Source organism: Leucoraja erinacea, chromosome 5 (assembly GCF_028641065.1).
Source record: "Leucoraja erinacea ecotype New England chromosome 5, Leri_hhj_1, whole genome shotgun sequence".
Classification (NCBI taxonomy): domain Eukaryota; kingdom Metazoa; phylum Chordata; class Chondrichthyes; order Rajiformes; family Rajidae; genus Leucoraja; species Leucoraja erinaceus.
Genome location: NC_073381.1, coordinates 46,016,666 through 46,031,569, shown reverse-complemented (window position 1 = coordinate 46,031,569; position 14,904 = coordinate 46,016,666). Strand labels below are relative to the sequence as shown.

At 45.1% G+C, this 14,904-nt stretch overlaps 1 protein-coding gene across 2 annotated transcripts in view; it reads left to right on the top strand.

The window, feature by feature from the left end:
• dnajc5ga (DnaJ (Hsp40) homolog, subfamily C, member 5 gamma a) overlaps positions 1–14,904 on the top strand; it is a 43,224-nt gene that overhangs the window by 17,062 nt on the left and 11,258 nt on the right. For both annotated transcript variants that reach the window (XM_055635503.1, XM_055635504.1), the window contains exons 4-5: positions 3,393–3,555; positions 10,265–10,332. In XM_055635503.1, coding sequence (XP_055491478.1) covers positions 3,393–3,555; positions 10,265–10,332 — 231 coding nt within the window. The remainder of the gene's footprint in view (positions 1–3,392; positions 3,556–10,264; positions 10,333–14,904) is intronic.

Here is a 14,904-nt window from a genome sequence, read left to right as displayed (position 1 = left end):
TTCTGTCTTTCGGAATTTGTCCTCGCCCTCGATCACTTCTCTTTTGATTCCTCGCAAAAGCGTGTAACCATTAGCACTGGTGTGGACCTTAGCAGTGCCTGCCTTTTTGTTGGTTATGTTCAACAATCCTCGTTCTGAATGCACACTGGCACCATCACTTGCCTCTTGCTCCCCTACATTGATGACTGCATCAGGCTGCCTCCTGCACCATGCAGAACCTGTGATTTCATCAACTTTACTAACTTCCAGCCTACCATCAAATTTACCGGGACTATCATTGACACCTCTCTACCCTTTCTCAACCACTGTCTCCATCACAGGATGTAGACTATCAACTGATGTCTACTATAAACCCATTCTGGGAGTTATCTGGACAACACCTACTCCAACCCTGCCCCTTGCAAAGACCCAATCCTCGACTCTCAATTTCTCCTACCTTGTTGCGCCTGCTCTCAGTATGAGGCTTTCTTCTCTAGGACATCCGAGGCCTTTCCTTTCTTTTCTAAAGGTGATTTTTTTTCCTTTCCTACCCCCACCACTGCTGTTTCAGATAAATCTCTGTGCCCTTTAGTTCTATGCCCACTCCCTCTCTCCTTCCATCCCTCCAGAAGGAACAAGGATAGAGTTCCCCTGTTACTTTCACCCCACCGACATTTGCATCCAACGCATCATTTTCTAACTTTCGCCACCTTCAATGTGATCCTACGTCACATTTTCCCATCCCCAACCCTTTCTGCTTTCCATACAGACCACTCCCTGGTTCACTCATTCCACCCCCTCCCCCGGGTACTTTTCCCTGCAACTGCGGGTGATATAACATATACCTACACTTCCTCCCTCCCTTCCAGCCAGGGACTCTAGTAGCCCTTCCAGGTGAGACAGAGGTTCACATGCGCCACCTCTAAATTGATCTACTGCATTCATTGCTCCTGATTTGGCCTCCATTACATCAGCGAGACCAAGCAAAGACTAGGCGACTATTACAATGAGCAATTGCGCTCAGTCCGCCAAGACATGCAGGATCTCCCAGTTGCTAACCATTTTAACTCCCCTTCTCATTACCGCACTGACTTAATTGTCCTGGGCTACCTCCATATTCAGAGTGGGGCCAAACACAAACTGAAGGAACTACACCTCCTATTCCGCTAGCATAACATTGTATTCTCCCGTGTTAGGTAACTGCTAGCCCATAATAGGCAGACTTTTTGATCCCCCTCTCTCTCGACCGTGTGTCCCACTTGCATGTGCACCCATTTCTTCCTTTTCTCCCCCCCCCCCCCCCACCCCCCCCCCCATCCATATTCCTTCCGCTGGTTTCACATGTCATGCCTCATCACTTATTCTTACCTCACACTTTTTGTCATTTCACCTCAGGCCTTTGTTCAACCATCTGCCATTTTAAATTCCCCTCCCCTTAATTGTATCCCCCACCACTTGCCAGACCTTGTCCCTCTCTCACCTCTTTTCCAGGTTTCTTCTCTCTTCCCCCCCCCCCCAACTCCTATTAGTTTGGAGAAGGGTCCTGACCTGAAACGCCGCCTAGCTCTTCCAGAGATGCTGCCTGACCCACTGAGATACTCCAGCACTCTTTTGTGCCTTCGGTTTTTTTAATTTCTGGAAATCAGTAATAGTTTATATTATAGGGACAGGAAGAGTGCAGGAACAAAGGAGAAATGAGGAGCATATTTGGAGGGGCCAGAAAAGGGATGCAGCAAGATGAAAATAAGAATACCTTGAGGAAGATAAAATTTGACCTCCATTATCTTTGCATTTTGAAGGAATAGTAGAGGCCAGTCTTTCCCCCATTTACCTTATCACGAATTTTCACATCACAATCGAATCTCCCCTCAACCTTCTCTGCTCAAAAGGGATCAACTCCCAGGTTGTCCAGGCTAACCTAAATCCCTCTTCCCTGGATTTGGTATGGTGAATATCTTTCACGGGGTCTCTCAGACCAGAATTTGGTGCAAAGTTCAATTTATAGTCTATCCAGTGATGTTCAATCAAGCATGGAATATATGTTTATGACCACCACTGCTATTTTTGTGCACATTATATTTCCTATGTATAATACTGTGTGTCCTGCTTTGAAGAATATGACAGGAGATCAGCAATGTTCGTTTTTCAGCGATTGGCCTATATTTAGTACACAACAATATCCAATAAAACAAGGGTTCCCAGCCTGGGGTAAATTTACCCCAGGGGGTAAATTTTGCCTACCCAGGGGGTAAATGTGTTGATTCTGGATTTGTAAATGTTTTTCTCATTGACTGACTGTTTGGTTCTGGTATCTGTTATCTGTTCATCATTAGTTGTTTATAAATAAGTGAACTAACATTGTTATGTGCTATTAAAGTTGCCGGGGTAAACGGGACGAAAAAAGTTGGGAACCTCTGCAATGAAAATTGAAGGAAAAATCGATAGATAATAGGTTACATTTAAAGTCAAAATATTGAAGGTTTGATTGGAGTATGAAAATGGGTGTGAAATAAGTATTTAAAGAGCTACTACGGTTGAGAAAACTTGTGTCTCTAACGTTACAATATATTTTAACCTGCAGAAACCTATCCTTTATGAAGGTGCATGATTATATTCCCCTTGAAACAGGCTAGCTACAAAATTGAAAATTAAACTGCAGATGCTATATTTAAGAGGGAGTTAGATATGGCCCTTGTGGCTAAAGGGATCAGGGGGTATGGAGAGAAGGCAGGAACAGGATACTGAGTTGGATGATCAGCCATGATCATATTGAATGGCGGTGCAGGCTCGAAGGGCCGAATAGCCTACTCCTGCACCTATTTTCTATGTTTCTATGCTGGAAACCTATAGCAAAAAATGCTGGAAATGCTTGGTCAGGCTGCATTTGTGGGAAGGGAGACACTAAATATTTCAGGGTGAAGAGCTTTACTATAGGTCTCTGATCTGGAACATTAACTTTTTTTAAAAGAGTATTTACAATGAACTTACAGCACTTCATACCCTGTTATAAATGTTATAGATTCTATACTAAATGGCCTTTTACTATGTGACCCTGCAAACCACCAAGTTTCTTTCTAAGTTGGATTTTCCAATTCTTAAAATGGTGATCCTTCAAGTGTTTAAGTTATCTGCTGCTAACGTTAAGAATATTGCGTCTTTTCTCTTTTTTTATGTTCAATTTGATTGTTTCTTGTTTTTATGAAATTGAAATGCTTTGATTCAAATTCATCTTTAAATTTTGTAGCGAGGCGTCTAATGTGAAAATGCCTTCTGCACTTTTTATCTGCATCTTGGTATTTAATTGAATGGCGTGGTCTAATGAGCTAATTTATGCAAGTAAATTGTATGTGGATTTTAACTAAGAATAAGGTGATTTCCTTGGATTGCTGGATTTTTTTTCCTTTGTGCGGCAGGCTCTATTTATATGCTGTGGCCTACTCACTGGATGCTGCTGTTGCTGTTGTTGTTGCTTCTGTTGCGGAAAATGTAAACCATCAGGTGAAATGGAAGATTATGATATTATTAATCCTGAAGATTTGGAAGCACAGATTAAAGCAGAACACACTGGTGATGATGGTAAGTCAATACGGATGGAATCTATTTCAATTAACAGCCAAGAATATTTGTAAGCTATTAACTCGGTTGTGGTGATGTATGATGGAAATTACAGCAGTTAACTTTTGAAATTGGGTAAATTACTTTATTCAGAAGGACATGTTTTGTTGTATCAGAAATTATAGAGTAGTACTTTGTCACTTCCATGGTTGTCATGATGAACAATGGTCATTTTGCACAAAAACACTGCTGTATAGTTTAAATGGTACAGATGGTTTAGATCCATTGAATGTTTTGATTTGCCTATACCTCATGTTGAGGTTTTTCAGTTTCTATAATTAAATTCACAATTTGAAATTTAACCTTAAAAATAGTTGAAGTTGTGCAGCGCAAGCCATAATGCATTTTGCTCCGATTGTTATTTGGTTTTTCACACAGAGAGTGGTGAATCTCTGGAATTCTCTGCCACAGAAGGTAGTTGAGGCCAGTTCATTGGCTATATTTAAGAGGGAGTTAGATGTGGCCCTTGTGGCTAAAGGTATCAGGGGGTATAGAGAGAAGGCAGGTACTGGATACTGAGTTGGATGATCAGCCATGATCATATTGAATGGCAGTGCAGGCTTGAAGGGCCGAATGGCCTACTCTTGCACCTATTTTCTATGTTTTCTGTTTCTATGTAAGAGTGATGGTGAGAGATCACGGCAAGTTGGTTCCAGTTAAAATGAAGGGCAAGTCATGTAGGGCAAAGGAAACCTGGATGATGGGAAAAATTGAGGCTCTGATCGTGAAAAAGAAGCATGGGCTGGTCTTAGCAGCTGGGATCAGAAATCCCTGGAGGAGTTTAGGGGATTGAGGAGTATGCTTAAGAAGGAAATTGGGACGCAGAAAGGGGGCAAGAGAGAGCTCCTTGAGAGTCCAAAGAGACTTTGAGTATCTTAAGGTGAAGAAGGGAACTAGAGAAAGAATCGAACCCCTCAGAAACCAAAATGGTCGTCTGTGTGGAGCCACAGAAGATGGGCAGAGTCTTCAATGAGTATTTCTTTGTTTTTACTGTGGAGAAAAACTTGAAGGCTAGGGAACTTGAGACACTTAAAGGAGATGTCTTTTGGACAGACTTTGTTACGGTTGTGAAGGTGCCCGACTTCCTAAAGTGTAAGAGGGTAGATATCTCCTGGACCTGATCAGATATATCCAGCAATGCTGTGAGAAGCTGAAGAAGAAATTGGTGTAGCCCTAACTGAGAGATATGAATCATCATTAGACACGTCTCAAATACTGTGTGACTGGAGGGTGGCTAATGTTGGGGGTCTATTCGAGAGGGGCTACAAGGAAAAGTCACAGAACTTTCGACCAGTGAGCCTAACCTACGCGGCAGATAAGTTACTGGAGAGGATTCTGAGGGATAAGATATATATGCATTAATATAGATGGGTTGATTAGGGATAGTCACCATGGTTTTATACATGGTAGATTGCCTGATGAATGTGATTTAAAAAAAAAAAAAAGAAATAACATAAGGTTGACGTGGGCAAAGCTGTAAAGGCTGCGTAAATGGACTTCAGCAAGGCTTTTTTTAAGTAAATCGTGGGAACCTATGGGAGGTTAGATTACAGGATCTAGGGAGAACTAGCGAGATACATATTTGGCTTCATGGAAAGAAGCTGAGGGTGGTAATGGAAGGCATTTTTTGAACAAGAGGCTTGTGCCTGGTGGTGTGCCTCAGGGATTGGTGTAGGTCTGTTCCTGCTTGTGGTTTGCATCAATTATTTTGATGAGAAGCAACTCAGCATGATTAGTAAGATGACACTGAAATAGGTGGTATCAAAGACAGCGAAGATGGTTATTGGAAAATTTCAGCAAGATCTTGATCAACTGGGCAAGTGGCCTCGGAATGACCAATGAATTTTAATGCAAATAAGCATGCTGTGTTCCATTTTGGGATGTGAAAACAGGGCAGGACCTATACAGTAAATGGAGAGAATTGTAGACCAGAAGGATCTCAGAGTACAGTCACATATTTTCCTGAGGTAGATTGGGTGGTAAAGACGTCTTTTGATACTAAGCCCTTCATCATTCAAGGTATATTGAGTGTAGACATTGGGACATTATTTTACACTTGTACAAACTTTGTTTTGGCCCTGTTTGGAATATAGTGTTCTATTTTGGTCATCCTTCTATGGCAGGAATGTTAATAAGCTGGAAAGAGCAGGGAAAAGATTTTTGATGAATATTTTGATTGCGAACTAAATGTTACGGTGCACTGAATTGTCCTCAGACCAGGGCATTAACTAAGCTAATCTATTGGTAAAGTGTAAGAACAAAAGTCCTGGTTAGAACTGCAATCTTCAAAGTTTAGGCAATTCATTATTTCAATATCCATTCATATTAAACATGTTCATCATGAAGTTCTAAACTGACCTTAAAAAGAGTTCTTAAAAACTCTGTAGCAGATCAGTAAGGGTACCAATGATAGGTAGACACAAAATGATGGAGTATCTCAGTGGTCATGCAGCATCTCTGGAGAAAATGGATCGTTTACTTTTTGGGTCGGGATCCTTCTTCAGACTGATTGTAGTAATTCTGCACTCAAATTGGAGCAACAGCACCTCATATTTTGCTTGAGTAGCTTACTACCCAGCGGAATGAATGTTGAATTCTCCAATTTTAGGTAACTTCTACAAATACCTCCCACTCCCCTCCCTCTTGCTCCTTCTTACCCCTTTCCTCCTCCACTAAAAGTCAGTTAACCTGTTCTACATATCGCAACAATGTATCCCTCTTGGGCTCACAACTGTTTCTTACCAACAGTCAACCTATCAAGGAACCTCCTTGCCTGAGGTAATCTGTTTCCGCCCCAATAAGTGAGTTTGGTATTCCGAAAAATGCAAGGAATCCTGGGATTTGTCAAAGGTCATTCGCCATAAAGAAAAGGTGAACTGGCTGTGTATAAAAGTGAATTAGACTGTATAAATTGTTATCTTTATTCATAATTTCTGTATAAAATTATAGTTAATCTGAGGAACAGGGGTGCCAGGTAGCGGGAGAACGGGGTGAAACAGCGAGAGAGAGAGAGAGGGGGCAGATGCAAGTGGGAGATGGGAGAACGTGCCCACAGATCTGCGCCTCATCCGCAGCCAGGATCGAACCCGGGTCTCCGACACCGCAAGCAATGCCAAACCGCCACTGGACCGCCTGCCTCCCCTCCCCCAAGTGTCCCATCCCCGCCTGGGGGACGTCCGGGGCAAATCCGGACCGATGGGACGGCAGTGGCCCCAAGCCCACAGCCAGCGGGGGGGATGAAGCCGCAACTCCAGCTCACTAGGATCCCGCTCCGTGACAGGCCGGGGGCCGCCAGTCGCACCCCCTGCCCCACCCAGCAGCCGCCCGCGGAAGTCGAGCACCAGCCATCAATGGGGATACACACAAAGCGCTGCAACAACTCTGCTGGACATGCACCATTCCTGAAGAAAAGGAATGGGTGATGTTTCGGGTCGAGACCCTTCTCCAGAGATGTTGCCTGACTCGCTGAGCTACTGCAGCACCCCGTGTGCATCCCCTCCAGTCACTTGCGCTCGGCTTCCCCCCCCCCCCCCCCCCCCCCCCCCCCCCCCCCCCCCCACCACCAGCTGCAAGCCCGAGCCGGCGCCCTGCCAACCTAGGGCCACCCTGGATAGGGACAGGACACCCGGGAGGGAACGGGGATGGCCCAGCTGCAACTCAACAGCGCCCACGGCGCCAGAGACCCGGGCCCGACCATGACCATGGACCCTGACCCCACGCAGCAGCATGATCCCGCTCACTCCCTGAAGCATAAAAATGATAAAATCGCCGTAGCTTTGTACAAAGGAACAATAAATACAACAACTAATTCATAGTTTGAAAGCAGTATTTTCTTACCTAGAAGAATCAAAGCTGGAAAATACGGATGAAACAAAGTTCCAGCTGCTCAGCTACCAACAATGTTTATGGCGAGTGACCTATGACCTGGGCATGCGCAGTCGGAATACCGAACTCGCTTATTTGTCCTGTGTTTTGTTTTCTTCTTTGGTTCCAATTTCCCCCACCTCACTCTTCCTATAGCAATCAGTCTGAAGGGTCCTGACCCAAAATGTCACCTATCCATTATCTCCAGAGAAGGTACCTGAAACTATTTCCACTGCATCCGCAGGAGATGTAACACCTGTCCCTATACCCCCTTCCTCGACTCCATCCAGTCATCCCGAGAGTCCAATCAGGTGAGGCAAAGGTTCATGCACCTCCTCCAATCTCATCTACTTTATCCGCTATTCTGTGTGGATTCCTATATATCAGCGAGCCCAAGTGCAGACTGAATGATTGTTTCACTGAACACCTTTGCTCAGTCTGCCTTGGCCTACATTATCTCCTGGTTGCCAAACAATAACACCTCTTCCCATTCTAGCTTTTTCTGTCTATCTTCGGTATGAATATTAATTTCTCTAACTTCACAATAGACAGTAGACTGTATTGTCGTAATCCTTGCATTCCCTCTCTCAGTCCCTCCCCCATCCTAGTCATTCTACTAGTTTCATTGTCACCCTGCTTAGTTACACTGTGTGTATCCACTCGTTATCGCCTCTACAGCCAGCCATGGACCATTGTGGACTGCATTTCCTTGATCATCTGGCTGGCTTTGAATTGGTCCTTGCATACCTTTCATTTGTTCTTTGTATCTTTTCATATCTCTAGTTTCCCTCTCCCCCTGGCTCTCAGGCTGAAGAAGTGTCTTGACCCGAAAGGTCACATATTCCATTTTTCCCGATACGCTGCCTGACCAGCAGAGTTACTCCACCATTTTGTGTCTATGGTACAAACCAGCATGTGCAGTTCCTTTTTATTACAACATAAATGTATTCTAGTAAAAAAAAAATTGGCATCTTGGAATAAGCTAGTAAATGAAAGTTAGCATTGATTTGTTTAAGGCAATTTATAAATTTGATAGCTTATTGATATAAAAAGATTTTGTTGCTGTGATATTATGTGTTTATGGTTCTTGGAAAAATGTTTGCAATTATCAGGTATTCATAACTTGTGCCTTACCAGCTAAATGGATGGCGGTAGGATAAGTACAAAGAAAACATACAACATAGAAAATTACAGCACAGGGATAGGCCTTCTGGCCTATTGCGGCAGCATACAATACAATACAATACAATACAATACAATACGGTTTATTTGTCACATTGCACAAAAAGTGCAAGTGAAATGGATATGTCAATGATAAAGAACACACACAAAAACACAATAAAAATTTAACATAAACATCCACCACAGTATTCATAATTGTGGTGGAAGGCACACAATTTGGCCAGTCCTCCATTTTCCCCTGTGGTCGGGACCTCAACCCTCCGCAGCCGCTGCTGCGGGCGTCCAGATGGTAAGGACAAGGTACGAGTCCAGGTAAGTCCAGAGTCGGCTCTTCCCCACCAGAGACCGCGGCTTTAAGTTGGTGTAGGCCGCAGGCCGGCGGCCGAAGATTTAAAGTTCCCTCCACGCCGCAGCCAGAAGCACCGCAGACTGCAGGGCCGGCGGTCGAAGCTCCCCTCCAGGGGTGATGTTAAGTCCATACCGCGCCCGCGGTAGAAGTTGGCCGCGGGCCGGCGGTGGAAAGCTACTTCTTCCCCCGGTCCCCCCCCCCCCCCCCCCCCCCCCGAGGGATCCCGGGCTATAGACGCCGCGCCAGCTGGAGCTGTGCAGACCGCTTCAGGCTGCCGGCTGCTGTGGGCCAACGAAACGGAGCGCTCCCCTCGAGCGAGCCCCAGCGAGGGCTCGCCCGCTCCGCGTTGACAGTCCACGCTGCACCCGCCGCCGGAGCCCCGACCAATTGATCAATCTAACACGTGAAGAAGGTTTGATTGACAGATAATAGTCAGGTGGGGAGGGAAGAGTGGAGATAGCAACAGAAATTGAAAGGTGATGTGGAGAACGAACACACTTCCCACATATCACCTTCTAGCCTCTGTCCTCTCTCCACCCTTCCCTTTCTACCTTATCTGTAATCTGCAGTCAACCACCCTCACCAGTCTCCACATATAACTTGCTAGCTCTTGCCCTACTCCTCCTTCCACCTTTTTATACTGACTACTTCCCCCCTAATCTTTCAGTTTTGATGCAGGGAACAAACCGTAAATGTCCTGACCCATTGAGTTCCTCCAGCAGCTGTGTTTTTGCTTCAGTTTCCAGAATCTGCACATTCGTGTGCCATCAATTGGAACTGTGGTAGTCAGTTCAAACTGAAGTTAGTCCCGGATTGCAGCTCATGCAAAGTTGGAATGAAGAAGTCTGTGACTTGGACATTCTTACATTCATTGGTGGTACATCCTCGTACGCTTTGGCATATCAAATACTATTTCAGATTTCTCATGATGATTATTTAAGTATTCTGCATTTTCGCAGTCTTATTTGAATGACCTAAAGCTTGGCAGAACCTGCTTGTGATGATCATTGTTGATGCATGTTTTATAATGGTGGTCATCTGAAAACAGTGCCATGCTTTGTCGAAGGTGAGCAGTAAATGTAGATATAGCGGTAAAACTTTCAGGAATTTCTTTTCTTGAAAGTTTGTTTCCAAGGGTACATTCATGACTTGTTTCTTTGTTAAACATTGGATTGATATGCAGTTGTTTTATCAATAATTAAATAATTTAAAATGCATTGATTAACAGAAGTAGGTGCAATTTTCTGAGATTGTGTTTTTTTTTTAATTCTTTAGGGGTAAACGTTGTTAACACTCAACCAGAAGCAAGTTCGCCATCAGAAAATGCAAATAAAGAACGGCAGGTGAGAGAGAATTTGAAGGTTTTTCACTATGAATGTCCTAGAGCTTGCAAGCTAATGAATTCTGCATAACAGTACTTTAAAAATTGTATCATTTCCCTTCCACCTATTAATCATTTTGTGACTGAAATGCTGCATCTGTTACAACATGTTTAATTGACCGTGTTATTCTCAAAAATCTGTTTGTACATTGGTAATGTCGTTTATCAAGAATGCATTAGATCCCTCAAATGCCAAGAGTGCATATTTCCTTGACCTCCAATCAGAAATTGTCTGGGTTTTCTTTTATAGATTTCAGACTAAACTTGCTATGTAACATTTTTGCTATTTTCTCTCAATGAAAATCAAAATAGTTCAGTTGATGTAATAGCAAGATGCCCTCTCACAGCACATTACTGCAATTATATTTCTTTAACATGACCATTTTCCTTGCGTACACTTAAGTTATACTTTGTGTGAGCTCTTCAACTCAACTGAACCTTGTTTTAAGCAAACTGTCAAATCTTAAATTCAGATCTAGTAAAGTAAACTGTTTATTATATGCTGATTATCTCTTTTACACCTGAAAGGGTTCAGGTGACGGTAAGACCTAAATATCCTCCACACCTGGAGGGATCACACACTGAGGCGATGTGGATAGAGCTAAAAAAAATTGCTGCAATACCTCTAATGGGATTGTACTAAAGGTGTCCCAATAAGCGAGTCTGGTATCTTGATAGACGCAAGGAATCATAGGATTTGTAAAAGGTAATTTGGGATTTAAAAAAATGTGAACGCAGTGCTGTATGAACTGTGTATGAATTGTTAACTTTTATACCAAGGAATTCATCTAGAATTCTGTCAACTCAATAGCTTCCTTTCTTGTTCTGCTGTTCACACACTACTTACACAGCCCCATTTCTACTTCAGTTCATTAATCTACAATTATGAAATATTCAAAAAGTTCAAGAATTTATTATTTTCATTTAATCCTTAATGTGTTTGCTACTGGAATAAGAAAATATTACTTGTGTTTGAAATATTTTCTTATCTTTATTCATAATTTATGTGTAAAAATATATTTAATCTGAGGCAGGCAGCGACTGTGTCAGTGCGATGTGGGCTGATGCTTTACCTACAGGTGATGTGAATGTACCGTTAAGGCAAATATTCATCCCCGAGGAAAACCGAGTACAGGGTTGGCCCTGTGAAGGAGTCGCCAATCCAATAGAAGACATTTAACTGCAAAATGCCAGCCCTTTACTATTGGATAGATTGAGTGGAGGCTCTGTGCTGCTCCAAGTTTGCGGTAGTTGCGATGTGTTTCCACCAGCCATCTCGCCTAGTGCGCGTTGGCCAGCACAGTTCGCCAGCCCTTGTTAGCAGAGGCTCTTTGTGTAGGTGTTACCCAAAGCCCAAAGGCTTTGTGGAGGTTCTGCGTTTGGATTGAGCACGCAGTGAGCTAGCGAGATGACTGTCAGATCAGATCAGCCCAGGTGGCCGAAGGGCAAATTTTAATGGGTAGTTATGAAACACTTCCATCTGTGTGGCATCGCCAGCCCTCTCCCAGCTCTCTCTCTCCCAGATCCCCCACCCCAACTGTCAACAAAGTCTGACTGAGAAAATGCTCCCACTTATATTACGGGTTGGCTCCACGTTCGCCCACTCGCTGGGGCGGGCGGCACCTCCTTCAAAGTAGGCGAGAACAGGTCCAGACAGCTGGGGAGCTGCGACCCACCCCTGAGTGAAGCCTCTAGTTTGGCTGCGGTTCAAATGACTGAAAATTCGCATAATTATCACCGCCCGGTCACCCGGACCCGGCTCCCAACTGTGTGCCCTGACAGACTGGAACCAACCCCAGAGGTTAAAGAGACAGCATCTTTATTTAAGCCAACCCACCTCGAAAGTTTAATCAGCCTGTTCGAATCCAATCTGAACTTTCCAACCTAACCCCCACACATCACATTCTCCTTGTTTCCTTTGATACAGGAAAGTTGTTTACTTAGGATTGTAATGACTCGGGATTTGATAATTGACAGGTTCGTTCCAGGCATTCTTGCGTTTTCAAGGCTGGTGCTGTATTGAGTCAGCGTTAAATAGATACAATTGTGGATTTGTGCAGCCTGCTGTAGCCTACTACTGACATATTTGACGGATTAATCTATACATAACTAATACTCTGATCTGGTCATCTTCCGGTTTGCGCGGTGTTTCTATTTGCGCAAAAATGGTACACGTTAGTGCTACGATTTTTCGCCAGCTCACCAACCTTTCATTGTGCTGCGAGTGCACCAAGTTTCGTTACGATTGGTTTAATGTAGTAAACGTTAGCGAGCTTTAAAAATCTTAAAAACCACGCGTGTGCAGATTGACCTCTTCTCCAGCCAGTCAGCGCCGCGCGGATTAGTCTCTTCTGTCACTCCCTGGGACGGTCCGCCCCTTCCTGTGCCACTGCGTCTTTACTGGAGCCGAGGATGGCCGGCGGAGGTCTCCAACCGGACACAATTTTCGGAGGGACCGGAGTCGGCCCGGCCCTGCCCGGAGACGGAGATGTCGCCGACGTCGCCAAACGGAAAGTGGAGACTCTGATCCCGGCAGAGAAGAACTACCAGCTAGTTTATTTATGAATCTCATTGAAATGAATACACAGGTCCATACACACACAATAGCTCAGCTGGCGAGAATGTTTATCCCAAATGACCTATGACCTGGGCATGCGCAGTTGTAATACCGTACTCGCTTATTGGCAGATAAAGGAAGAGGGAAGTAGACAGATTATGGAAAAATGCAAAAGAAACAGGGTTGTTGCAGTGGAAGACTTCAACTTCACAATGTTGACTGGTACTTAGTGCAAAAAGCTTAAACAGAGATAATTTGTTAGGGGTATCCAAGAGGTTTTCCTGGAACAGTATGTGGATAGTCCAACTCGAAAAGGGACCATGCTGACATTGTACTGGGAAACGACAATCTTTATGTTTAGAGATAGAGCGGCGAAACAGACCTTTTGGCCCACCGAGTCCACGGTGACCAAACTGTTCACTAGCTCTATCCTACACACTAGGGACAATTTACAGAAGTCAATTAACATACAAACCTGCAACATCTTTGGAATGTGGAAGGAAACCAGAGCACCCAGAGAAAACCCACATGGTCACAGGGAGAACGTACAAAATACATATGGATAGCACCCGTAAGCAGGATCGAACATGGGTCTCTGGCACTGTAAGGCAGCAACTCTATCACTCTATCACTGCAACACTGTGCTATACTTCCATTTATTTTTAAGTAGAAGATTATTGTGGGAACGGTGATCATAATTACATTAGGTTTAAGATGGTTATGAATAAGGATAAGCTGGACCTTTGGGGAAGGTACTAAATTGTGATAAGGCAGATTACAGCTTTATTAGGTAAGAGCTAGAGAGTGTAATTTGGGTGCATTGTTATTGGGTAAGTTCACATCTGACATTTAAAGGCCAGCTGATCAAACTTCAGGGCTGACATGTTGAAGTAAGGAGGAAGGGCATGGATGGCAAGGTAATAATGGAGCCTTGCATGACCAAAGAGGTGGTAAATTTGGCCAAAAGAAGAAGGAATCCTATGTAAGGTATCAAAAGATGAAATCAGATGGGGCTTTTAAGGAATACTAGACTTAGTGGGACTTGTTGGGACAAGGGAGGCCTGGTACCCCAATGCAACCCATTCCCCAATGCAATATTCCACCATGGTGTGGGGGAGGGTTGTTGTGGGGGAGGGGGGCTGGGTATGGGAGAGGGGGCGGTGTGTGGGGGGGGGGGGTGTGGGGGATATAGTTGTGGGGGCGGGGGGGTTGTGGGGGAGGTGGTGGTGGTGTGGGGGAAGTGGTGGGGTGTGGGGGGGGGGGGGTATGGGTGGTGGCATTGGGGGGAGGGGGGGGGTGTGGGGGGGGGGCAGTGATGGGGGGGAGGGGCGGTGTGGGGGGGGGCAGTGTGGGGATGTGAGTGTGGGGGGAGGGACTCCACTTAGTGTCCACCGGCCCGCGGCACCACACAGCACCTCCCGACTTCACACAGCGGTTTTCCCGACTCCACGCAGCAGCTTACTCGACTCCACGCAGCAGCTTACTCGACTCCACGCAGCAGCTTACTCGACTCCACGCTGCGGATTACTCGACTCCACGCTCCACGCAGCAGCTTACTCGACTCCACGCAGCAGCTTACTCGACTCCACGCTGCGGATTACTCGACTCCACGCAGCAGCTTACTCGACTCCACGCTGCGGATTACTCGACTCCACGCAGCAGCTTACTCGACTCCACGCAGCAGCTTACTCGACTCCATGCTGCGGATTACTCGACTCCACGCTGCGGATTACTCGACTCCACGCTGCGGATTACTCGACTCCACACTGTGGATTACTCGACTCCACACTGTGGATTACCCGACTCCACACTGCGGCTTTTCCAACTCCACATAGCGGCTTTTCCAACTCCACATAGCGGCTTTTCCAACTCCACTCTTGCGGACTCCATCAGCACGGCTTGTTTACTCAGCCCCGCCTCTTGGGGCTTTATTTTCCAGTGGGTGTCGGAAGGGGCGTTACCTTCATGGTGCCTGAC